This window comes from Scyliorhinus torazame, chromosome 27 (genome assembly GCF_047496885.1).
Source record: "Scyliorhinus torazame isolate Kashiwa2021f chromosome 27, sScyTor2.1, whole genome shotgun sequence".
In the NCBI taxonomy this organism is placed as follows: domain Eukaryota; kingdom Metazoa; phylum Chordata; class Chondrichthyes; order Carcharhiniformes; family Scyliorhinidae; genus Scyliorhinus; species Scyliorhinus torazame.
The window spans coordinates 20,007,271-20,032,161 of NC_092733.1; the positions used below are offsets into that span (position 1 = coordinate 20,007,271).

Genomic DNA, 24,891 nt, shown 5'->3' on the forward strand with positions numbered 1-24,891 from the left:
GGGGAAAACAAAAATCAACTATACTTTTGATAAATGGATCCAAATCCTCTCTTTTCCAGGCCACCCCATCTCTCTCAACTTCATAGTTCTTCAGAGAAATCAGGGATTATTGACCAAGTCAAGACTTTTCCCCATAACATTAAATAGATGGGACAATGTGCAGAATATGCCCAGGCCCAGACAGAATTGGATGGCTCAAGCGAGCCACTCCTTCACCTTCCCCCACATTCTACCCGCTCACTAAGGTTTTTAAGATGGGAGGGAGGCAGCTGACGGAACAATGGGTCCTCATCACCCACCCTTCCGGAAAAGGTACAACTTGGGGGGGGGGGGGGGAAAGAGAGAGAGAGAGATTGGGATTGAAAATTGGACAACAGCCCACGTAAACTGCTCCTGGATGAAAAAAAGATTAATAATAATGGTCACTGTCACAGAGTTTGAACAGGGCAGTACGGTAGCACAGTGGTTAGCACAATGGCTTCACAGCGCCAGGGTCCCAGGTTCGATTCCTGGCTTGGGCCACTGTCTGTGCGGAGTCTGCACGTTCTCCCTGTGTCTGCGTGGGTTTCCTCCCACAGTCCAAAGATGTGTAGGGGCAGTTGGATTGGCTATGCTAAGTTGCCTTTAGTGTCCAAAAAGAGTAAGGTGGGGTTACGGGGATAGGGTGGAAGGGTTGGGTTAGGGTGGAGGTGTGGGCTGAGGAAGAGTGCTCTTTCCAAGGGCCGGTGCAGACTCCAAGGGCCAAATGACCTCCTTCTGCACTGTAAATTCTGTGATTCGGTGATTTGCGTTAAACTGACAAGAATGGGGCTCCCCCCTCCCCCAGAACTGGATAAAGTTTAAATTCCTTTGGAAGAGCAGAGAGATTTATACATTTTGAATGGACCACCAACTTCTCGTCCAAAGCATTCAGAGCGAGGGAAATCCCTGGGACAGAATGCAAGTGTGGGTTGACTATTTGAAACTCAGGATAAGCTCATTCCGTCACCCATGAACATATTTCTGCTCAGGTGAGCTGCCTTAAGGCCGTTCCCCAAGGCCAACAATGGGCCTCAGTTGTACTGGCCCACCTCATGCCTGCTGCAGGGCCTTGGCATGCGCTTGCATAGCAACAGTTGCTCCACTCCAGAGTAAATAATTGCGCAGTCTTGGAGCACTGTACAAAGACACATTTTATATACGGTGCCTTCGCACGACTTTGCTTCTCGGAATTAAAAAACAAAATCAAAACCAGAGCTGCCTCTGGGCTCGAATTGGCTCATGTCGGGTGGCATTTCCTCTGGAGAACATGGGGAAGCAATGAGGTGTGTAGTTCCGAACACAACCTTGCCAGGAGGTCAGGCGACAAACTCATGGCTGTTAGCCCACCAAGTGAAGAATAAAGGGATTAAGGGTTATGGTGTTCGGGCCGGAAAGTGGAGCTGAGTCCACAAAAGATCAGCCATGATCTCATTGAATGGTGGAGCAGGCTGGAGGGGCCAGATGGCCTACTCCTGCTCCTAGTTCTTATGTTCTTATGTTCTAAGAGATTAACTTGTGGAGTGAGTGAGGCAGTTGGTAAGGAACTACCAACTAAACAGAAAGTGGACATCTGGTGAATAAGATCTTTTTCTTTCGCTCAGGTATTCCGCCATCCATGAACATATTTCCCCATATTCACTGTGACAGGTAACATTAAAAAAAGGGCCTTCCTTTTAAAGATCAAGGTTGGACAACATTGCGCAAAAAGCCTGGAGTTCAACACCGAAATATCTCAAGCGCAAGCCAACTATTTTGGTTAAAAGAAACTGCGACAGAAACTTTCGGAACGTCTCGAAGGATTATGAAGCCAACCTGGGCCTGGTGTTTAAAAAGGAATAAAGCAGTCCTCTCCTCGACCGGTTCTCCTTCAACAGCACCCACAAGACCCCGCCCCCCGCCCCCATCACAAAATTAAAAGACACATTGATTGAACTAATGGAATACATTACCATCGGAGGCTTATTCTCAGACTCCTTCAAACAAAAAGCGATGGCATGCTGAATGCAATGGCAAAAAAAGGAAGAAGCATAAACGAAGTGTACTAAACTCAGCCACTTCTTTGTAAAAAAGGACAGCCGAGAGCTGCCAGGTGATCAGCATGCGGCCTACATCAGGCTAAAACAGGGTGGATAAACGGACGGGTGTCTCTTAGTTCATTCCATTGGTTGCATTGACATTTGTGGGTCTCTGCACAATTTGCTTACGTTTCCCCCACTCCCTTGACGCCCCTCCCTTTTCGCCAAATTATAATATCCAATTAATCATTCGTTGACCTAAATGTCTAACTGTGCACCTACCGCTACCCTAAAATAAATATATCCCCTCTGAAGTTATCGACTCATGCAGAGGTAGGATCGCATATATTCCCACTGCTATCTCTCCCAATTTAGCTCTTCCTTACACGAGTCCAGACTGTTAAGTGTTAGCCGATTTAACTCGGGGGGGGGGGGGGGGGATGATTTGCCCGCCCTGCAACCCAATGGCTTGGAGTCCAACATTTGCATCCCTACCGATCGGAACATAGGAACAAGCGGAGACCATTCAGCCCCTTGAGCCTGTTCCATTACCGGGAGCTAGCCAAATTCCAGCTTGTAACGATGCTTCCCCCTGGTTAGAAATGGCTGCCACCGTCTGAAAATAAGAGTTCGCCATTTCAGATTGGGAGGGGTTTCTACACACAAAAAGTTGTGAATCTCCGAAAGTCTCCACCCATTGAGTATATCAGACAAAGATGATGTTTGGATGTTAACAGAGATGGAGGGTAATGTGTGACGGTGCAATGGGGGTAGAGATTAAACCATGATGTATTGAATGGAGGAGCAGACTTGAAGTGTTGAATGGCCTACTCTTATTTCCTATATTATGTTCTTATTAGAATGCACGGGTTTAAAACCAGAGGTGGTGGTTTCCTTGGCTGGCCATTGATGAAGAAAAATTAACATACTAAAAAAAAACACAACAAATATTCTCCGTTTAAAAATAAAATTGGACTGGAGAAATTTCAATCCTTCCCCTCGCCGTTTAGTAGCTTCCTTTCCTACTACCCTCCCAGTGAACATGGCTCCAAATGTTGGGATATGGGTGACACTGGGAAGGATGCAGTTAACACCCATGTCCAGGTGTCGAAGGGCATCAAATCTCAACCACATAGGCCGGGGTCACACCGAGGTCAGGCATCCAATTCTTGGTTTCTCATCTCGACATTTGTGTCACAAAAATCATATTTTGTTTTTAAACTCAATCTCACATGCCTTGGTGGGATTTGAACCTCCAACCTCTGGGTGGCTATCCCGGTACCACAATTACTACACCCCTCTACCCAGTTCCAGGTCTCTTAGCCTTCCTGTCCATAAAGCTCATTTCAAAGCTTGGGCTCCATCTTGTTTACAGAATCACGGCACCCGTGCAAAGGGGGTGTGGCGTTAAGCTCTGCTGCACGTTTTTGTTTGGAAGATTTCTTTCCTCTCCTCAGGCGACAAACCGTGGAGCGATTCGAAGACTCGCCTCGCTAACCATTCCAGTCCCCACCTGGCAGGGGGGAGATCGTACCTCATCACCCCACTGGGAAACAGCTCGGAATCTTACACCCACTTTTTCTTGGACAAGGCCGCTGCAAGCCATCGAACCCAAACACAGGGGAGCAGAGACCCGGGTGAAAACATCCACCAGAATGATCTAAGAGACACGCCACACAATTTTTAAAAAGTGTTCGAATCTCTACAATGGAGGTATAGTATTAGCATTCACTCTCAAAGCAAAGGATTCTGGGATCGCCAATTACCTTAGCTCAACGCTTGCAAGATGGCCAGTTTAAAACGGGGCCCAGTTGCAATAAATTACAGAGAAAGTAGAAAACGTGGCATGACTGTTTTCTATAACTTAGGAAGTCTTTGTTCATTACCGAACTGTCAAAATTCCTTTTGCTGGCCATCATGTTGCATTAACTTGAAGACTTGAAGACAAAAGCAACAAGGACTGATGCAGTGAATGAGAAACACCACTAAGGAACTACCGGCCCCGTCCGCCACATCGCGGGCGGGACGGATAATATGACAGACCAGTGAAAGATCCCATCAACCTCGGGCGGGAATCCCGCCCACGTAATTCCCCACTTCAGTCCTGCTCGTCTGGAACCCTTACTCGCCTGATGCATGCGCCAGAATTACCAGGGGTTTAAAGAAAAAACCTAACACACCTCTCCCCAATACCACAAGCTTTCTTTTGAATGCTGGAAAGCGATGCAACGGAAAGCTCTTGGACACACTCATACAGAGGGATTGAATTTAAGAGCCGTGGGGTGATGATGCAGCTGTACAAAACTTTGGTAAGGCCACATTTGGAGTACTGTGTACAGTTCTGGTCACCTCATTTTAGGAAGGATGTGGAAGCTTTGGAAAAGGTGCAAAGAAGATTTACCAGGATGTTACCTGGAATGGAGAGTATGTCTTACGAGGAAAGGTTGAGGGTGCTAGGCCTTTTCTCATTAGAACGGAGAAGGATGAGGGGCGACTTGATAGAGGTTTATAAGATGATCAGGGGAATAGATAGAGTAGACAGTCAGAGACTTTTTCCACGGGTGGAACAAACCATTACAAGGGGACATAAATTTAAGGTGAAAGGTGGAAGATATAGGAGGGATATCAGAGGTAGGTTCTTTACCCAGAGAGTAGTGGGGGCATGGAATGCACTGCCTGTGGAAGTAGTTGAGTCGGAAACATTAGGGCCCTTCAAGCAGCTATTGGATAGGTACATGGATTACGGTAAAATGATATAGTGTAGATTTATTTGTTCTTAAGGGCAGCACGGTAGCATTGTGGATAGCACAATTGCTTCACAGCTCCAGGGTCCCAGGTTCGATTCCGGCTTGGGTCACTGTCTGTGTGGAGTCTGCACATCCTCCCAGTGTGTGCGTGGGTTTCCTCCGGGTGCTCCGGTTTACTCCCACAGTCCAAAGATGTGCAGGGTAGGTGGATTGGCCATGATAAATTGCCCTTAGTGTCCAAAATTGCCCTTGGTGTTGAGTTTGGGTGGGGTGCTCTTTCCAAGAGCCGGTGCAGACTCAGGGGGCCGAATGGCCTCCTTCTGCACTGTAAATTCAATGATAATCTATGATTAATCTAGGACAAAGGTTCGGCACAACATCGTGGGCCAAAGGGCCTGTTCTGTGCTGTATTTTCTATGTTCTATGTTCTCTATACACACATACACCTCAACCAGCGGTCCTGGAATTAGTGACAGCTGAATTTTAATAAGATGGTAGGCAGATTTTCTGATGGACTCGGGAGTCGAGGCTTTACAGGTGCCAGGCAGGGAAATGGGAATCAAAGCCACTATCAGATCAGTCGTGACGTTATCGAATGGCGGAGCAGGCTCGAGGGGCAAAATAACCTAATTCTGCTCCTGTTTCTTGTGCTCTGATGAATTTCATAAATCGGCTAGCTATCTGGGAGCAGTTTGATTCACAGCTCGGCTTATAATTTAAAAAAATAAAAATAAAAAAATAAAAGTAAAAAAAAAAAAAAAACTGGTGCCCCCCCCCCCCCACCCCCCCTCCCCTCCAACTCCAGAAAATGTCCTTTCTCTCACGGACACCTCAACCTCCATTTCCCTCTTTTTAATCCACTTTATTTCGTCTCCAGTTCTCAGGCAGTTTTGTTCTTTATCCCGTGGGTTGGGTATTGTGATTTGCTTTGTGAATACTCCCACGTTCTCTTTGATCATCCTCTACTCCAGGCTTTTCCTTTACTATTGCAGGTCCGTACTGGGATTGAATTAATGTTTAAAGAAAAAATAAGTTGCATAACTCTTTCTCTTCCACCCCTGCCAGCATGAACGACCCAGTGAGTTTGGAGCGCAGGATGCCTGCGCCATCTCCTAGTCTGCACCGAGTTAACAGATCTCAGCCAGAGCCACTTGTCGACAGGCTACAATTAGACTTTGAGAGAGTGTGGGAGGCCGGTGGGCGGAGAAACACAACTTAGTTTATTTTCTCTCTCTTCCCCCACCATCCCAACAGACCACTGTTCACGTCCTTACCCGGTACGGCCTACATGCAACTCCAGACCCACGGCAAAGTGGTGGAAATCGTAAATGCCCCTCTGAAATGGTCTCTCAAGACAGTCCATTTGAGGGGCAATGTGGGCTGGGCAACAACACCCATGAAAGTAAAGAAAGAACATGAATTTGTTGAGATTTAGAGGCATATACCACTCACGCACATCCTTACAAAAAGAATGATGAGCCATGGTAGGTTATGTATTTGATAGACTTTGCAAACAAGTAACCCAGTGTTTGCTGAACTCATCTCACCAATACGGTGGTAATGTTTCATCTGCTCGACCGGTTACATTTAACCCCGTCGCCTCCATTATCTCTTTCTCTGGAAAACTCAGCCAGCCCTAGGCCTGGAATCCTGTGGTCCTGCTCACTTTGCCACATAAACCCACAATACCATTCCAGTGAAGAACCCAGTTCAGATCAACTGCAAACATCAATGGTCAGATGAACTCTTTGGAAAGGCACACAAAATAAAGAGGGGACGGATTCCTGAAGGCCCCAGATTGAGATTACGGTTAAACTCAGTAAGGCTGGCGGTGGAGCAGGGATCGAACATTTTGGGGACCTATTTGTGGGGGGTAGCTTCCTCAAGTCTAGAGGAATTGGTAGACAAGTGTGAGCTGCCCAGCGGGAATGAGTGCTGGTACTTACAGGTACGGGATTATGTTAGGAAGCAGGTGCCGCCCTTTCCCGACCTACCGTTCCCCAGGCTACAGGTCAAGGTGGTATCGAAAACAGGAGTTGGCAAGGGTAGGGTGTTGGAGATTTATAAGGAGTTAATGGACTGGGGGGGGGGGGGGGGGGGGGGGGGGGGGGGGGGGGGGGGGGGGGGTGCCCCGAGAGGAGAAGTCAAGTGGAAGCGGGCGGAGGACTTGGGGCGGGAGATGGAGGCTGGGTTATGGGAGGAGGCTTTGGGGAGAGTGAATGTATCCTCTTTGTGCACCTTCGCTGAATTTGTCTTAGGACAAATTAATAGCCTTGAACGAACAGGTTAAATTTTGAAATCCTGCCAAGACGGGAGTTCGGGGTCCACGAGATCTGGTTAATCAACAGGGAAGGGGTGTGCAGGCAAGTGTGGTGAAGGAATGCTGCAGGGAGGTGCTGGGTTTGCCACGTAAGCTGTGGCAATATGGGGAGATATGCACCTTTACTTCCAGTAGCTGCAGAGGTGGAGAGTAAGGTGTGTAAATCAGGGGTTTTGCTTCCTGTCACCATAGAATAAATGTCCCCCTAAAGGAATAAAATATCAGGGCATGGACGTTTCATTGGGGTATGCAAGACATAAATCACAACATATCCATTCATCCATCCCCACTATGTGAAGTTCCCTTCCCAGTCTCTACATTGGTTTAAGAGCGGATTAGGTACCAGTGACAAAGCATCTGCCATCACATTATCCTTTCTAAGGTAGTATACAACTGTTGTAATAACAAACTCCAACGGGATAATCTTGCGTTCCGGGTTTTAAACTTTTCTATAAACACAAGCGGATTATGCTCCACACCAGATGAAACTTTAAAAAAAAAAAAAGAGGACATCAAGAGCGGTCTGAACTTTGACCTCCCCCCAGTCTTGGGACCAACCACATGGCTTGCATGAGGAAGACGATAACACGAGTGGAGTCGCTGCGGACTCCACAGCCCTGATGTGCATCAGTGCCTTCAGGGAACGGGGAAGAGGTAGAAAAAAGCTTTTCCCTCGGCAGGGAGATGTAAACAAAGTTTTGTGAGCAGGTGACACAAAGAGGGAAGCGAGGGCAAACATGACCTGAAAATCGGTTTGAAGGAGTTGCGGAAGCCGATTTTAGTCACAAATGTTTAAGACAGAGAGAGCAAACTGAGGCACGATCAATTTGGCTGGAGACGAAATTGAATTCAAACTGAGGCTTTATTAGTATCTAAAGTGTGGCCTTCCACAGCAGCTGACGGAATGGCTGCGAGCTGAAGGCCACGCATATTTATAACCCGGCTCCTGGGCGGAGCTAGCATGCATGGGCCCAGGTGAACCTGGAGTGCAGGTTCTACCGTACAACCCTTAATATAGGAACACAGTGGTTTACCACACAAACAAGAGTACAGGGAGAGAGTAGGAAGGTGAGCCTGCAGTTTTGGAAGTAAGACCAACATTGATATGGTAGAGGACAATGGGAGTCCTTTCACTAAACCTAGAATCAGCCATCAGCGCACAAAAAATGGCCAGAGCTAAATTTAGTTCCAACTTCCCTCGTCTAGGCTTGGCTTAGGAGTGCCAAATCCATCGCAGTCACACATCCTCTCAAGAACAACGAGCATCAGCACTTAATCCTCAAGAGTAGTCAGGCAGCTCCTGATTCTAGGTTTAGGGAAATGGCTCCCATTGTCCTCGATCCCTGGGTCACTATCCGTGTGGAGTTTGCACATTCTCCGTGTCTGCGTGGGTTTCACCCCCACAACCGAAAGATGTGCAGGTTAGGTGGATTGGCAACGCTAAATTGACCCTTAAATGGTGGGAAAATAAATAAATAAATAATTGAGTACTCTAAAGTTATTTTTAAAAAAAGAGTACTCGCTCAGGCAGTTGTTATTTCTGGAGCCAATGCCTTTGCATATAAATGAGGCAATTTATATGCGGCAATGAAAAGATTCAAGGAGACCAGGTGCCGAAAATATTGTATAGTGTAGGTTAGATGGCTTTTGTTTCGGTGCAACATCGTGGGCCGAAGGGCCTGTACTGCGCTGTATTGTTCTATGTTCTATGTTCTATAATCGGTACCGATTGAACAAACTGGGATGTTCTCCCTGGAGAGATGGAGGCTGAGGGGGCGACCTGATCGAAGTATTCGGGGTATAGATAAGGTGAACAGTTGGGGGCTTTTTCCCAGGGCGGAAATGACAATTGCGAGGGGGCACGTGTTCAAGGTGAGAGGGGGATAGGTCCAGTGGAGATGTGCGGGGAAAGTTTTTTTAATATAACAGAGGGTGGTGGTGGCCTGGAATGCACTGCCAAGTGAGGTGGTTGGGGCACATATGTTAGCGACCTTTAAGACTTATCTGTTTAGACACATGAACGGACGGGGTATAGAAGGATACAGGCGTTTGGTCCAGATAGGACACGTGATCGCGCAGGCTTGGAGGGCCGAAGGGCCTGTTCCTGTGCTGTATTGTTCTTTGTATAACAAAATCAGAGGAAGCTCACCAGCAGGGCCTCTTGTGGAGAAAGAATGACATCCTGTTACAGAACACAAATATGAAGCAACCACCCAAATGGAAATAACTGTTGTGGGTGGGGAAAATAAATTTGGCTTTTTAAGGCACATTTTTGGAGTTTCATAATCAGTTTTTATCCTCCTTCCCGGGCACCCAACAATCAAGGTGGTCTGCACAATCAATATCTTGATTTTAGCCTTCAACCAGCGAGCAAAATGTTGAGGACCCTTTGCTTGGCGTTCCTAGTCTTAACCCGTCATACAGCCACACCCAACAAACCTCTTAGACACCCACACCACACCAACACCCACCAAATCACAAGAGCAGCCAACTGGGGGGGACCATAGCATGGATCCCATTCAGAAAATCATTGAAAAAGTACCCAAAAGAAGACCATCACCCACTTATGAATGCCCCAAAAGAGGAGATTTTGCTTTGTAATTGGGTAAACAAATATCCTACTGCCTACCAAAAATAATTAATCGTGTTAAATCAGTGTGATGTGATATTTCGATGCTATAAGGCGATGTAAATTTTTTCGGTATGATAAAATCCTGCACAATAAACAATCCCAGCATCCTTTGCTTCTCGAGGGTCACATCATGCAACCTTCCCTCACCTCCCTCTCCCCACCACCACAAGGGTCACGGGATCTTTTTTTTTTTAAAAACACGCACTGTGCAACTCTTAACAGTTTTAAATATCGTCTCAATAAAACAAGGCTTCTCTTTTTGAAAAATAAAGGGTAAAAAAAAAAAGGGGACAAAAGTCGGGGTCAGGGGTGAGATGCAGTAAAAGTTGAGAGGTGGACTTACAGGAACTAGCTTCCAATACCATTTGGTGGGACACTGTTGAAGGACACAGTGTGTCACATAGGCAGAGAGGTCAAAGGGGCAGCGAGAGAGAGAGAGAGAAGGGAAAAGAGGAGAAGCATTGAATTTCATAAAATCAGAAGTGCGTCAGACTTCAAGCAAGGCAATACTAGAAATATCAAATACACATTTAAATATAAAAAAGAGTCAAAGCTCAACAAGGCAAGATATGCAGATTCAGTCAAAAATACAGAAAGGAAACTCCCCATCACTTTTTTTGTAATCTTTGTGTAGTTACATTTAACGATCGGTGCATTAATAGGTTGGGGCAACCATTTTTATTGCAGGTGAGAGAGAATTGCAACCGTCTTTTCAGCAATGTGAGGGGGGGGGGGGGGGGGGGATCATCTTTGCGTTGCACAAAAATCCACCAATCATGATTTGTTGAGTGGAGGTGCAGCAAGTAATCCCTTCCCCCTTATATTCTCGGATCCATGCTCCATTGTTTCTTTCTTCCAGGAGATCAGGAGGTGGGTGTTGTTGAAAAAGTCCAACATTTATTGCTCCCCCTTCCTCATCCCCCAGGTGTGAGCTCCGTGCACACAGGTGGTGCAGACCCAGGTCGAAAAATCTCCCTCAAAGTTGGAGGGAAGTCCTTTCGCAGTAACTACCCCCTCGCCAATCTGGCTCCTCGAAGAGCAACGCCACACGGGACAAGGTTGAGATCCCACCGAGACTCAACAAAGATTATTACACGACATAGTCACTAATTGCAGCGGCCTGGCATGTAAAGGGGCTGGAACTGGAGGAACATCAGTTGGAGGGCAGGACGAGACTTAAATACAGACAGCAGGAGGGCGGCATGCGGCGCAGTGGTTAACACTGGGACTGCAGTGCTGAGGACCTGGGTTCGAATCCCGGCCCTGGGTCACTGTCCGTGTGGAGTTTGCACGTTCTCCCCATGTCTGCGTGGGTTTCACCCCCACAACCCAAAGATGTGCAGGTCAGGTGGACTGGCCATGCTAAATTGCCCCTACATTGGAAAAAATAAAATTGGGTACTCTAAATTTTTTTTTTTTTTTTTTTTAAATACAGTCCGACATCTTTTTGAAATATCACTTACTTTCCTTGTCCCCTATGAACAAGTGCCGCACTTAATGTGCTCGGAATCTAAACAGAGCAGGCACAAATAACTCCCTCAGTTTTCAAAAAATAAATATTTGTTGACCATAGATAAAGCTACTAAGGGGCAGTACGGTGGCGCAGTGGTTCGCACTGCTGCCTCACGGCACGTAGATCCCAAGTTCGATCCCAGCTCTGGGTCACTGTCCGTGACGACATTCTCCCAGTGTTTTTTTTTTTTTAAATATTTTTTATTCTGCACTTTTTTCACATTTTCTCCCAAATTTACACCCACCAACAATAAACAATAATCAGTAACAAATATGTAAGTCCCCATATCAATAACAATGATCCCATCCTCCCACCAAACCCCAAACATCAGCCCGCATGTTCACACAAACAAATGACAAAAAGGAATTAGGGATCACCCATAGTCGCCATTAACACACACAGCCCCCCTCCCCCCAACCCTCCCACCCACACGCCCCAACTAATGTTCGATGTAATCCAGTTCTTGAAAGTGCAGAATGAATAATGCCCATGAATTGTAGAAACCCCTCCATCCTTCCCCTCAGTTCAAACTTAACCTTCTCAAGAGTCAAGAATTCCAACAGGTCCTCCTGCCACGCCAGAGCACAGGGTGGAGAGATTGCTCTCCAACCTATCAGGATCCGCCTTCGGGCGATCAACGAGGCGAAGGCTACAACACCTGCCTCTGCACCCGTTTCCAACCCTGGCTGGGCCGCCACCCCGAATATGGCCTCCCGGGGACCTGGGTCCAGTTTCACGTGCACCACTTTAGAAATTACCCTAAAAACCTCCTTCCAGTAATCTTCTAGCTTTGGACAGGACCAAAACATATGAACTTGATTAGCGGGACCCCCCCCCCCCTCAATGTTCACACATCCTCGCCCTTGTGAGGTGTGCTCGGTATACCACCTTCAGCTGTATCAGCTCCAACCTCGCACACGAGGTGGAGGCATTCACTCTCCGGAGCACCTCACACCAGAACCCCTCCTCCATATCCTCTCCCAACTCTTCCTCCCACTTTGCTTTGATCCCTTCCAGTGGTGTCTTCTCCTCATCCAAAATAGCTCCGTAAACCGCCGATACTACCCCCTTCTCCAGTCCCCTTGTCGTCAACACCTCTCCAGCAATGTGGAGGCCAGCTCCTTCGGGAAGCTCTGTATCTCCTTTCTGGCAAAATCTCGAACCTGCATGTATCTAAACATTTTCCCCTGCTCCAACCCATACTTCGCTTCCAGCTCCTTCAATCTTGCAAACTGGCCCCTAAGAAACAAATCTTTTAGTGTCTTAATCCTCTTCTCCTCCCATTTCCAAAAATTTCCATCCCACTTCCCTGGCTCAAATCTGTGGTTCCCCTGAATCGACATTTCCCTTGACCCTGCCCCCAACCCGAAGTGTTGGCGAAACTGCCTCCAAATTCTCAATGAAGCTATTATTACTGGACTCCGAGTATTTCCCCGGAGCTATCTGGAGCGGCGCTGTTGCAAGTGCTTTCAATCCCGACCCCCTGCACAAACTCTCCTCCATTCTGACCCACTGGGAATCAACCCCTCTGACCCAGCTCCGCACCTTCTCCACATTCGCCGCCCAGTAGTAATACATCAGGTTCAGAACCCCCTGCCTGCCTTCTCCTCTGTAGCAGCACCTTTCTAATTCTGGCCACCTTCCCTCCCCATATGAACGAAGTAATCCTTCCCTCAAACTCTCTGAAAAAGGGCAGCGCAGTGGCGCAGTGGGTTAGCCCTGCAGCCTCACGGCGCCGAGGTCCCAGGTTCGATCCCGGCTCTGGGTCACTGTCCGTGTGGAGTTTGCACATTCTCCCTGTGTCTGCGTGGGTTTCGCCCCCACAACCCAAAGATGTGCAGGGTAGGTGGACTGGCCACGCTAAATTGCCCCTTAATTGGAAAAAATTAATTGGGTACTCTAAATTTATTTTTAAAAAGACAAAGCTACTAGAGAGCACAGTGACAGCCTTGGACACCACGAAAGACCAGTTAACTGAACACAACATTTGGACAAAGTCAATCATCCAAGCCACAAGGGAATGTCTACTGGATGGCTAGTCGACATGGAATAAATCAGAACTCGCTCACCTTCAACTTCAATCACACCCATCGCTGCCAACCCCCTTGTCCCAAACACATTGAGGCTGGTCTGCAGGATTGTTTGGACAAATACAGGACATTCTAGAGGGGGAGGGAGAGGAGCCAGTGGTCAGCGGGCACATCGGTACCAACGACATGGGAACGTGGGGAGCTAGAAGGGGAGAAATCGGACCACAAAAAGGTAATGATCGCAGGAGTACCACCAGTGCCACTGGTTTAGAATTAGCAGAATATGTGGCTGGAAGGACGGTAAGGGGGGAGGGTTTCAGATTCCTGGGGCATTGGGACCACTTCTGGGGGAAGGTGGGACCGGTGCAAACTAGGACCAGGACTGATGTCTGGGGTTGGGGGGGGGTTACTTGTGGTTGTGGAGGGTTTACACCTGGGCATCACATAATGACACTGGAACAGGAGGTTGCAAAGGCGACCTGACAGACGTTTACAAAATTAGGGGTGGCATTGACAGAGTGGACACTGAGAATTAGTTGTGCAGGCTGGGTGGGCAAATGCAGTATGTGGATAAATGTGAGATTATCCACTTTGGTAGCAAAAATAGGAAGGCAGATTATTTGAATGGGTGTAAATTTCATTGAATTTACAGTGCAGAAGGAGGCCATTCGGCCCATTGAGTCTGCACCGGCTCTTGGAAAGAGCACCCTACTTAACATGGAGGGATAATGGAGGCCATTCCTTCTAGTCCAGGGAAAGAAGAACAGAGAGACCCCCCCACCCCCCCCAACCCAATCATGTGCTACTCCAACTACCCTGTCCACAAATGAGACTGGCCAAATTCATCCCTTAATTTAATTCCGATCACCCCATCTGACACATCGGAGATCACAAATCTCTCTTGCGCCATCTCCTTCCTAAAGGACCACAATAGGCAAAAGCACGCCCGAGTAGGGTTGAGTACTGTCGGAAAAGAGAAAAGCTCTGCCAGTTGCTGACTGTACCAGTCAGGATGGTGTGAACACTTTCTTCTCCCAGCCATTGCACAGGGAGATGGACACCTCCTGACGACAGGCTTGTACTATCGGTAAATCAAATGGGAATCTCGCTCACGAGAGCATTGACAGCCAGAGGGAAACAATAATTCCGTTCGACCCAAAATGGCTGGAGCTTGAGTGGTTGGGGGCTGGCGGTGGGGTGCGGTCTTGGGATATTGCTTCAGGAATAACCGGCTGCAGCCAGAAAAGCTTGTCCTACAGTCCTTATTGCAAAGTGGGTCAAAGCCTTCCCCCATCTCTCCCCAGTTTGAACTATAACCTGCTCCTGTGCCCCTGTCAATGCCAATTTGGCAGAAGCCTCTTGAAGACACTGGAGAATTTATTTTGTTCCCTTCACCCTCCTCAACCTGCATCACCAACCAATCACAACATAGCTGAGATGAAGAGGTCAACTCACATCACACAATGGGCCACAAAAACCCCTCATCCACAGGGTATAATTAGAGCTTCTATCACTTCAACAAGAAGATAGAGTCCAGTCTATACAAACAAAACGTTCAATCTCGAGAAATCTTCTCCATTATAACCATCCCCTCACGAGGAGCTTTACCAGAAACATTTGGCCTTGCTAAACTCTCATCTTCAAAAAAAAAGAAACCGATCTCCCTTCAACTGTGCGTTTGGTCCCTGTTCTCGCCCTTAGCATTTTTATTTCCACCTTCCCGTCTCCTGTAGGTATTCCAGAACTTGCTTTCCATGAAGGACATTCATGAAAATGCACCCTCCTGTATTGGTCACAGGTCCATGCATTGCACAGCGACATGAATAAAAGTCAACTTTGTTCAGATGTCCAGACCTGGGGTCACTTCTATGTTGTGCAACTGGAATAATAACCTACATATTGGATGGCAATGTATGGAGGCACCACTTCTCAATGACCAGAACCACTCAAAATGCCACGTACCGATGTACTACCAGCCTAAATTAAGTGATTTGTTGATAGTAATGTACAGTAAAGATTTAGGTTATGATCTTGCAGTCTTGAATCTCTCGCACATCAAAACTTTAAAAAGTGAAACTATAGTCTCTAGTTGCCCCCAGTTCCTTCCTGTTCACTCCATTGCCTCCAATTCTGTAGCCGGCACTTTTTAAGATCAAGCCTCAATGAGATCACGCACACCTGTGACCCTGGGATATCTGGTCATCCGATTCCAAATTGGAAGACTCAAAAGTGAAACTTAAAAATTATTGAAGTACTTAGCACAGCAGCGACAAAAAAAAAAAGGGCAGGGTTTGGAAAATCAGTTAGTAAACTTAGACATGGCAGGAAGCAGTGTGGAGGAAGATTAGCAAAGGTAGCACAGCAGCAATACAAGCTTAAATGTTCGTCAGTTAGATGCCTACCCCTTGGTTTCTTGAATTGTCTACGCCAGGCTGGTGTCTCAGCTGGTGCAACCGTTCAGAGACATCTTTTAATTTCTGGTTTATCTGAGGAAGAGAAAAAAGTTTGTAATGAAGAAATCAGACCTCAGACCGCGTCAAATGCTCAAGTTCACCTCTTGAAGATGAATACAACACAAGGTACACAAGGCACATACAGCCTTCCAGTCAAATTCAACATCGAATTCAGCAGCTTCAGATGATTAGCTCTACCCCACCTCGACCCATTTGTTTTCATCCCGTTTCATTTTAATTGTTTTTTTAACCATTTCTTTCTCTCGTGTCTTTTTTTATATATATTCACATCTTGCCCCCCCCCCCCCCCCCCAACTTTTCCACCTTTCGTTACCAGTGGCTTCCCCCTTCCCCTCCCCCCACATCTATCTCTGTCACAGTTTCCCCTCTAGAACATAGAACATAGAACAATACAGCGCAGTACAGGCCCTTCGGCCCACGATGTTGCACCGAAACAAAAGCCATCTAACCTACACTATGCCATTATCATCCATATGTTTATCCAATAAACTTTTAAATGCCCTCAATGTTGGCGAGTTCACTACTGTAGCAGGTAGGGCATTCCACGGCCTCACTACTCTTTGCGTAAAGAACCTACCTCTGACCTCTGTCCTATATCTATTACCATGTTGGTAACATGAATAAAAGTCAACTTTGTTCAGATGTCCAGACCTGGGGTCACTTCTATGTTGTGCAACTGGAATAATAACCTACATATTGGATGGCAATGTATGGAGGCAGCACTTAGGTGATCAGAAACTGATGTTAGTTTCTCTGCAGTTTGGCCTTTCACACCTTTTGTTCTCTCCGGGTACTGCCATTAGCACTCTTTCCCCTTGCTTTCTGTGGCTATTAGCGTCCCGTTTCCCTGGGTTTCTGTGGCTATTAGCGCCCCGTTTCCCTTGGTTTCTGTTGCTATGACTCATCTTTCATTCTCACTCCACAGTATAAATATTTCCCACTTTCTCGGTCTTTAGCTTTGACAAAGGGTCATCTGGACTCGAATCGTTCGCTCTTTTCTCTCCCTCCAGATGCTGCCAGACCTGCTGAGATTTTCCAGCATTTTCTTTTTGGTTTCAAATTCTAGCATCCGCAGTAATTTGCTTTTATTTTTGTACACAAGGCACAACTGGATGAAGAAAACCTTTCATTCAATGTCTCCCGTGGTGCCTGCCACAACCATTTGTGAAAGCTGAACACAACTGGAGTCAGACAGCTGGCCTACGCACAATCAGCACCTTCCCTCTGCCAGAGATTTAAACTTGACCCAGTCACAGCCCATGGCTTGCTCTCGGATTAGAGCCAATCAGTATCTGGTCCAAAATCACCACTGGATGACAGAGCATGCCACATCTACGATAAAACTATTCTGGAGATAAAGAACTAAGACACAGATGCGTGTCAAGCCCTCAAAAATGTTTTTCTTTTTTAAAAAAAATATATAAATACAAGATTGTTACCTCGTCAACCCAGAACAGCAAGTTGTATTCCGTGCTGGCTGGGACCTGCTTCGACGGACTGAGGCTTGCGATCTCCTCGGTGTCTGCTGCCACCTTCCTGCCACGCAAGGTCTCCATCATGTAGGCGGTCATCAGGGCATCGATAAGGGCCAAGTGGGCACCCTGGTTGGCAAAAGCAGAGCTTGCGTTATTTATCTGCCTGCGGACTCTGACATGGACTACATTCAATGAGCAATCCTCTTCGCCACCCTCGCCAGGGGCATTGGCGAATCGGTCAACCCTCGATTTGAAATAACTTCCAGATCGTGTGAAATAACCCCAAGAGACTAAAGGATAAAGTCACACTAAATCCACCACACACAAACAATCCAGCCCGCCATTTTTAAATTCGCCACTACAGATGACAAGCCTGTACAGGTGACACCTCAGCCGTCTTACCTTCAAACCTGGCTCAAGTTTGAAAACGCGGGTAGCACGGTGGCGCAGCGGTTAGCACTGCTGCTTCACGGCACCGAGGTCCCAGGTTCGATCCCGGCCCCGGGTCACTGTCCGTGTGGAGTTTGCACATTCTCCCCGTGTTAGCGTGGGTTTCGCCCCCACAACCCAAAGATGTGCAGGGTAGGTGGATTGGCCACACTAAATCCTGGGGTAGAAGGTTGTTGAAGGAGGAGAGATTGAACAGAACGGTCGACATCAGTGGTGGGCAAACTGCAGCCCAGGGACCACATGCAGCCCACGAGACATTGTTGAGCGCTACCCAGGTGCAGGGCTGCTACATTCCCCCGATTTCCGTTGCCTCGTTTATTTTCCTACAGGTCTGACTCGAGTGATTCACACGTAAAGCGAGGGTCAGCGAAGTGAGGTGCGAGCTGATGGTTCACAACATTGACTGTTGAGAGCCGTGCTCTCCCTCTGCGTTCAAGGTGTAAATATATCATTTGTTTTGATCATTTGACGTGTATAATCAGAAACTATAAGGTGGGATTCTTTCAGCCCGGGGACGGGCCAGAGAATCGCCACGGCTGGCGCGAATCGTGCCACGCCGCCGGGACACGATTCTCCTCGGAGCAGAGAATTGGATTCGCGCCATTGGCGCCGGCGCTCTACGTGCCCCCCCCCCCCCCCCCCCCCCCCCCCGGCGATTCTCGGCCGTAACAAAAAACCCGAGTCCCGCAGGCGCCGTTCTAATCTGCTCTTAGCCGGCGGGACCTTGGCGTGGAAGGGTCCGGGGGCGACTCCGGGGGCACCTCCGCTGTGGCCTGGCCTCTCGGGCTGGGGGCCTCCTTTCTTCCGCACCGGCCCCTGTAGCCTTGCGCCATGTTGTGTCGGGGCCGGCGCAGAGAAGGGAGCCACTGCGCATGCGCGCATTGGCACCGGTGCTACTGCGCATGTGTGGACCCCGCGGCGCCCATCTGACGCCGGGAACAACAGCTGGAGTAGCGTGGGTCGCTCCAGTGCCGTGCTGGCCCCTATTGCTGATCCTGAGGCCATGTTGACGCCGTCAGGAAACGCGATGGCGTTTCCGACGGCGTCAACACTTAGCCTCAGGATCAGAGAATCCCGCCCAATAGTATTTTCCAGAACTCATTGTGGAATATTCGGTGTAAGAAACATATTTACAGGATCATGTTAGGGAATTAGCCAAAGTTCAATCTTGCAGCCCAGTTGAGATGCACGGGTGCCACTCATTCGGCTGAATTGCCCAACACTGGCCTATATTACCTTGTGTGCTGAGAAGAATGTGGCGATATCTCTGAAAGATGTAACAATTCCAAAGAGGGCTTGAAGGGGTGAATGGGGCTCAAACCCAGACCTCATTGTTGAGAGAACAATAAACACAGAATGTGAGAGTGAACCAGGAGTGTCCCTTTAAGAATCAGCATCATCGCAGTTGCAAGGGATATTTTGAAAAACCACTCACATTCGTATATCCCCTTTATACGTAGTACAGTATCCCAACTCACTTCACAGGAGCATCAAGGAAATATAGTTCCTAGCTGCTTAAGGAGCTATGGGGACAGACGAGAGGTTTAGTTTTAGATTTCCTTCACTAAGAAAAACACCAGTGAACCAGGTGAGTTTTTACGACAATTGACAACGGTCATCATTCGACTTCTAATTCCAGATTTTTGTTGAATTCTAATTCCACCATCTGCAGTGGTGGGATTCGAAGCCAGGCCCCCAGAATATTACCCCGGGATTACTAGTCTAGTGACAATAAAACTACTCCACCCCTTCCCCAACAGCTGACGCCATGACTGCCACCGTATGGGGCATAAAAATTGGGGACGAGAGATTTACCAGAGTTGGGACAAAGAAATCTTGTACATCAACTATCGGTACTTAGATCACATTTAGAAGCGAAGTCATTGGGAAGTCTGGTTCGATTCCCAAGACCACGACCAGTGCATTCTCTCAAAGATCTTGGCAGGCCCACAATACCTTCTGAATAAAAAGCAGCCTCAAAAATTCACTCAAACAGTGCACCACCACCACCACCAGTCTGCGAATCAGTCATTGGGATGGGATGGGGTGGCATGCAGAGTCTCGGAAGAAAAGAGGCAGTTCAATAGCTGAACCACCCCTGGATATCGGTCAGAAACAGCTACCAAGGTGCTCAAAACCAGCGTCAAGACATTAACCTGTGCATCATTTGAGGTGTAAGACAGCATGGTCTGGAATACCGAAGCTTAGCGGGGGGCGCAGTCGGTTCTGGATTGCAAGGTCCCAGGTTCACGACCCACCCCAGTGCTTGAGCAAAATAAACCATCAATATTTATTTCAGTGCAATACAGAGGGAGCGCTGCACTGCCAGCGAGGCTGACTTTCAGTTGGGACAATAAACAGGGGACCTAGCTGACTGCTCGGGAGGATGTAGAAGATCCCATGGTGTTATTTTTTAAATTTAGAGTGCCCAATTATTTTTTTTTCTAATTAAGGGGCAGTTTAGCGTGGCCCATCCACCGAACCGGCACATCTTTGGGTTGTGGGGGCGAAACCCATGCAGACACGGGGAAAATGTGCAAACTCCACACGGACAGTGGCCCAGGGCCGGGATCGAACCTGGGACCTCAGCGCTGTGAGGCAGCAGTACTAAGCACTGTGCCACGTGCCCTCCTTAAGATCCCATGGTATTATTTTGAAAAGGAGCAGGGCGTGTTATCCCCGATGTCCAACCAACAGCACAACAGATGGACCGAATGGCCTCTTTCTGCACTGTAAATTCCATGATTCTATTGGGCACCATGGGAGCTTGCAGCGCCCCCACTGGCCGCTGTATTTCCTGCGCACCTATTAGCCGCTGTAATTACTGCATTACAATAGTAACTGCACTTCATTGGTTGCAAAGTACTAGAGACATCTGGTGGAAAGGCACCATACACGTGACTTTTTTTTTTTAATTAAAAAAAAAAACTTTCTATACTATACAGTCTATATAACTATCATTCCAACTACCGACTGGTATTTAAGATACCAGATATGCCTGTAAACTGCATGGACGGGTTTACAATTTTCCAATGCCACAGTGCTGGAATGCCACCCAGCGCAGACACTTCAATAAACACAACTCCCCTCCCAGAAATAAAAACTGAAATGGCGATGGTTGGTTGCAACGGGGTGGGAGGGGAGTGGGCGAGGAACAAAAAGCGCACAGATCGAAAAAGTTCCATCCAACCAACTCTGACCCGTCCAAGTTTCCAAAGGAGGAATTTTCCAGATGGATTTTGTAAACAAGAATGCAGCAATACTGCCAGGCCTCGACACTGTGGTTTGCCCAAGGATGAAAAGCCTCCATCTTTATTTTGAACAGTTATTCATGTCATCACTCCAATGTGGTTTAAAAAAAAAAAATTACTATCTTGGTTTAGTTAGCCAATAAGAAAATAAGCCTCAAATGGAAGGCTCTTTCCCATGGCTACTAGGATCAAAGGTCACACCGGGCCTTGGCAGTGGAATCACAGAAACCAGATGATGTGGTTTATGTTCCATTTTGGCACACTATTAAAAAAAAGCATGTTTAATTGCGGATAAACCTTGCGGTGAGATGTGTCCAAAACGGGACTCGCTGTACAGGACAGCAGTACACTGGTTGGGGAGGCTGGCTGAGATTGTGCCTGAAGAAAAAAAAAAGGGTGAACTCAAAACAGCTCAAAATAATTAATGGTGAGGCCCAACTCAAAATTCAGAGAAATTCCTCAAGTCCCATCCAATGTCGATTCCAATTCTTTCCAAGGATTCTTCCCAAGGGTTTGCCTCAATTATGCGAGGTGGAACACACTTTGATCACACTTGAAATGAAATGAAAATCGCTTATTGTCACAAGTAGGCGTCAATGAAGTTACTGTGAAAAGCCCCTAGTCGCCACATTCCGGCGCCTGTTCGGGGAGGCTGGTACGGGAATTGAACCGTGCTGCTGGCCTGCTTTCAAAGCCAGTGATTTAGCCCTGTGCTAAACCAGCCCCACTTTCATGGAGAGGCGACACAAATGTCACCCGAGCAGTCTTGTCATTTGTTTTGTTTTTTAATTTCTTCTTTCACAGGATGCGGGCTTCGCTGGCAAGGCCAGCATTTATTGCCCATCCCTAATTGCCCTTTAACTCAGTGGCTTGCTGGGCCATAGAAAATCATCCAAACAATCATCAAATTTACAGTGCAGGAGGCTATTTGGCCCATCGAGGCTGCACTGGCCCTTACAAAGAGCACCCTACTCAAGCCCACGTATCTACCATATCCCCGTAACCCCCACTTACCCTTTTTGGACACCAAGGGCAATTTAGCGCCCGCACATCTTTGGACTGTAGGAGGAAACCGGAGCACCCGGCGGAAACCCACGCAGACACGGGGAGAATGTACCAACTCGTCACAGACAGTCACTCAAGGTCGGAATTCGAACCCAGGCCCTGGCGCTGCGAGGCAGTGTTAACCACTGTGCTACCTCTTTTTTTAAATATGCTCTATTTCTCTTGGACTTTTAGGTGGCTTATAGGACATTCCCAGCAATGCGAATGCTCCTCTGGAGGTTCTATCCACAAGGCTTCATTTGAAGATCCTAAGATGTCTTCCCCCCCGCTTCCTGCTGTAATTCATTCCCTGATCAAAATTGCGACACCCCCTCCTGTCTCACCTCCCCTGTCTCACCTGAAGGTCTTACATCCTGGAATACTGAGCAGACAATCCAGCCCCTCTCTCAACCATGCCTCAGTGACAGCAATGACATCATACCCCCATGTTTAAATTTGTGCCCTCAACTCACCTGTCTTATTTACATAGATACATAGAAGATAGGAGCAGGAGGAGGCCTTTTGGCCCTTCGAGCCTGCTCCTCCATTCATCACGATCATGGCTGATCATCCAACTCAATAGCCTCATCCTGCTTTCTCCCTATAACCTTTAATCCCATTCTCCCCAAGTGCTATATCCAGCCGCCTCTTGAATATATTCAACATTTTAGCATCAACTACTTCCTGTGGTAATGAATTCCACAGGCTCACCACTCTTTGGGTGAAGAAATGTCTCCTCATTTCTGTCCTAAATGGTTTACCCTGAATCCTCAGACTCTGACCCCTGGTTCTGGACAGATTCACCATCGGGAACATCTTCCCTGCATCTACCCTGTCTAGTCCTGTTAGAATTTTATATGTTTCTACGAGATTCCCCCCTCATTCTTCTGAACTCCAGCGAGAACAATCCTAACCTAGTCAATCTCTCCTCAAATGACAGTCCCACCATCCCTGGAATCAGTCTGGTAAACCTTTGCCGCACTCCCTCGAAAGAACATCCTTCCTCAGATAAGGAGACCAAAACTGCACACAATATTTTAGGTGTGGCCTCACCAAGGGCCTGTTTATCAGACTTGTTGCATTAAAATAAATACCATCCAATCTTGCCAAACTCCCTTGTGACTTAACTGGTCGAGAACGTCTGCCTTCCTGACTCACTTGCTGTTTATTCTAATCTTGGCTGTGCATCCCTCCCCCTCCCCCACCACACCCCACCCAGCCTAGTAGTTTAAAGCCTCCACAACAGCACTAGCAACCCTCCCTGCAAGGACACTGGTCCCATTTCAGTTCAGGTGCAACCTGTCCGTCCTGTATAGGTTCCACTGTCCCCAAAACAGGCCCCAATGTCCCAAAAATCTAAATCCCTCCCTTCTGCACTTTCTCTCCAGCCACGCATTCATCTGGACTAACCTCCAAGTCTATTTCCATTTCCAAGGGCAGTTAAGAGTCAACTACATTGTTTGTGAGTCTGGAGTTACATGTAGGCCAGGCCGGCTAAGGATGGCAGATTTCCATGGCCAACATTATTGAGACTAGCTTTTAATGCCAGATTATATCCATTGAATTTAAGTTCCACCAGCTGCCATGATGGGATTTGAATCCATGCCCCATTGTCCTGGGTCGTTGTATTACTAGCCTGCCATCATCACCATCGCCACTGTGAAGACCCCATTGCAATTCTATGAAGAGTTTCCTCATGTCAGACATGAATTATTCTTCCATACAACATTGTAAACCCATTTTAGAAAAAGGTGATTTAACAGCTTACTTGGATGTTGTCTCGTGAAAGTGGCTTCCAACAGCGGAGGAGGTCAGGAGAGGCATTTTCCTGAGCGTTACCCCATTCAACCCCTGCCTCCGACTGCCCATGCTTCAAGTTTTGCCTTTCCCGGTTGATATGTCTGTTCAGGTACACTGAGGGAGAATTCAGAATGTCCAATTCACCGAACACGGGACTTGTGGGAGGAAACCGGAGCACCCGGAGGAAACCCACGCAGACGCGGGGGAGAACGTGCAGACTCTGGACAGACAGTGACCCAAGCCGGGAATCCAACCTGGGACCTGGGCGCTGTGAAGCAATAGTGCCAACCACTGTGCTACCGTGCCGCCCATGAAATTGAATTCAAACTTCACGATCTGCCATGGCGGGATTCAAATCCAGGTCCCCAGAACATGGCTTTGGGTCTCTGGATAACTAGCCCAGCGACGATACCACTATGCCAATGCCTCCCTAACTTGTATCGAAATTAAGGCAGAAGCCTAAAAAGAAAGGCCTCAGAAATAAAATAGCCCAGTAAAATAACCTCTTCCTCCCATCAGGCATTTGCAGAGAAGGGTGAGGATTTTGCCCCTCCAGAAACTGACTGGAAAAGATCACGGTCAACAAAACCACGACAATAACACGGCTCAAGGCCTACTGGAGGCGGTCACATCTTCCACCATCAAAGCACAGTGGTAGCAGCGCGTACCATCTACAAGTTGCACTGCAGCAACACCGCACCTAGCCTCTGTGAACAGCACCTCCAAAACCCGCGGCCCCGACCACCTCGAAAGACACAGCCACATGGAATCACCATCTGCAGGTACACATCCAAACCACGTAACCATCCTGACTGGGAAATACTTCACCATTCCCGAGCGATCACTGCATCTAAATCCTGACATTCCCAACAGCACCACGGGTGTACCGACACCACATAAAAACTGCAGGGGCTGGCCGCTGTAATGATATGCACATGACATGCACTCAGTCACATAATGAGATACAGACAAGCAGTGACAGACACCCAGTACAGCCAATCAACACACAGGACAGAACACAACCAATCACCAGGCAGAACACGAGAGGGGGGTTTCCCACTATGAAACACACGAGGCATCAGCACTCTGCCTCTTTCCACTGGTGACAACTGTAGTGAC

General features: G+C 47.7%; 1 protein-coding gene across 1 annotated transcript in view; it reads right to left on the bottom strand.

Annotated features, from left to right (window-relative positions):
- The window catches only part of camsap3 (calmodulin regulated spectrin-associated protein family, member 3), a 233,762-nt gene that overhangs the window by 83,650 nt on the left and 125,221 nt on the right, over window positions 1-24,891 (bottom strand). Inside the window, 4 exon segments of the mRNA XM_072491073.1 lie at window positions 1,971-2,018; window positions 10,079-10,111; window positions 15,681-15,764; window positions 17,192-17,353. Coding sequence (XP_072347174.1) covers window positions 1,971-2,018; window positions 10,079-10,111; window positions 15,681-15,764; window positions 17,192-17,353 — 327 coding nt within the window.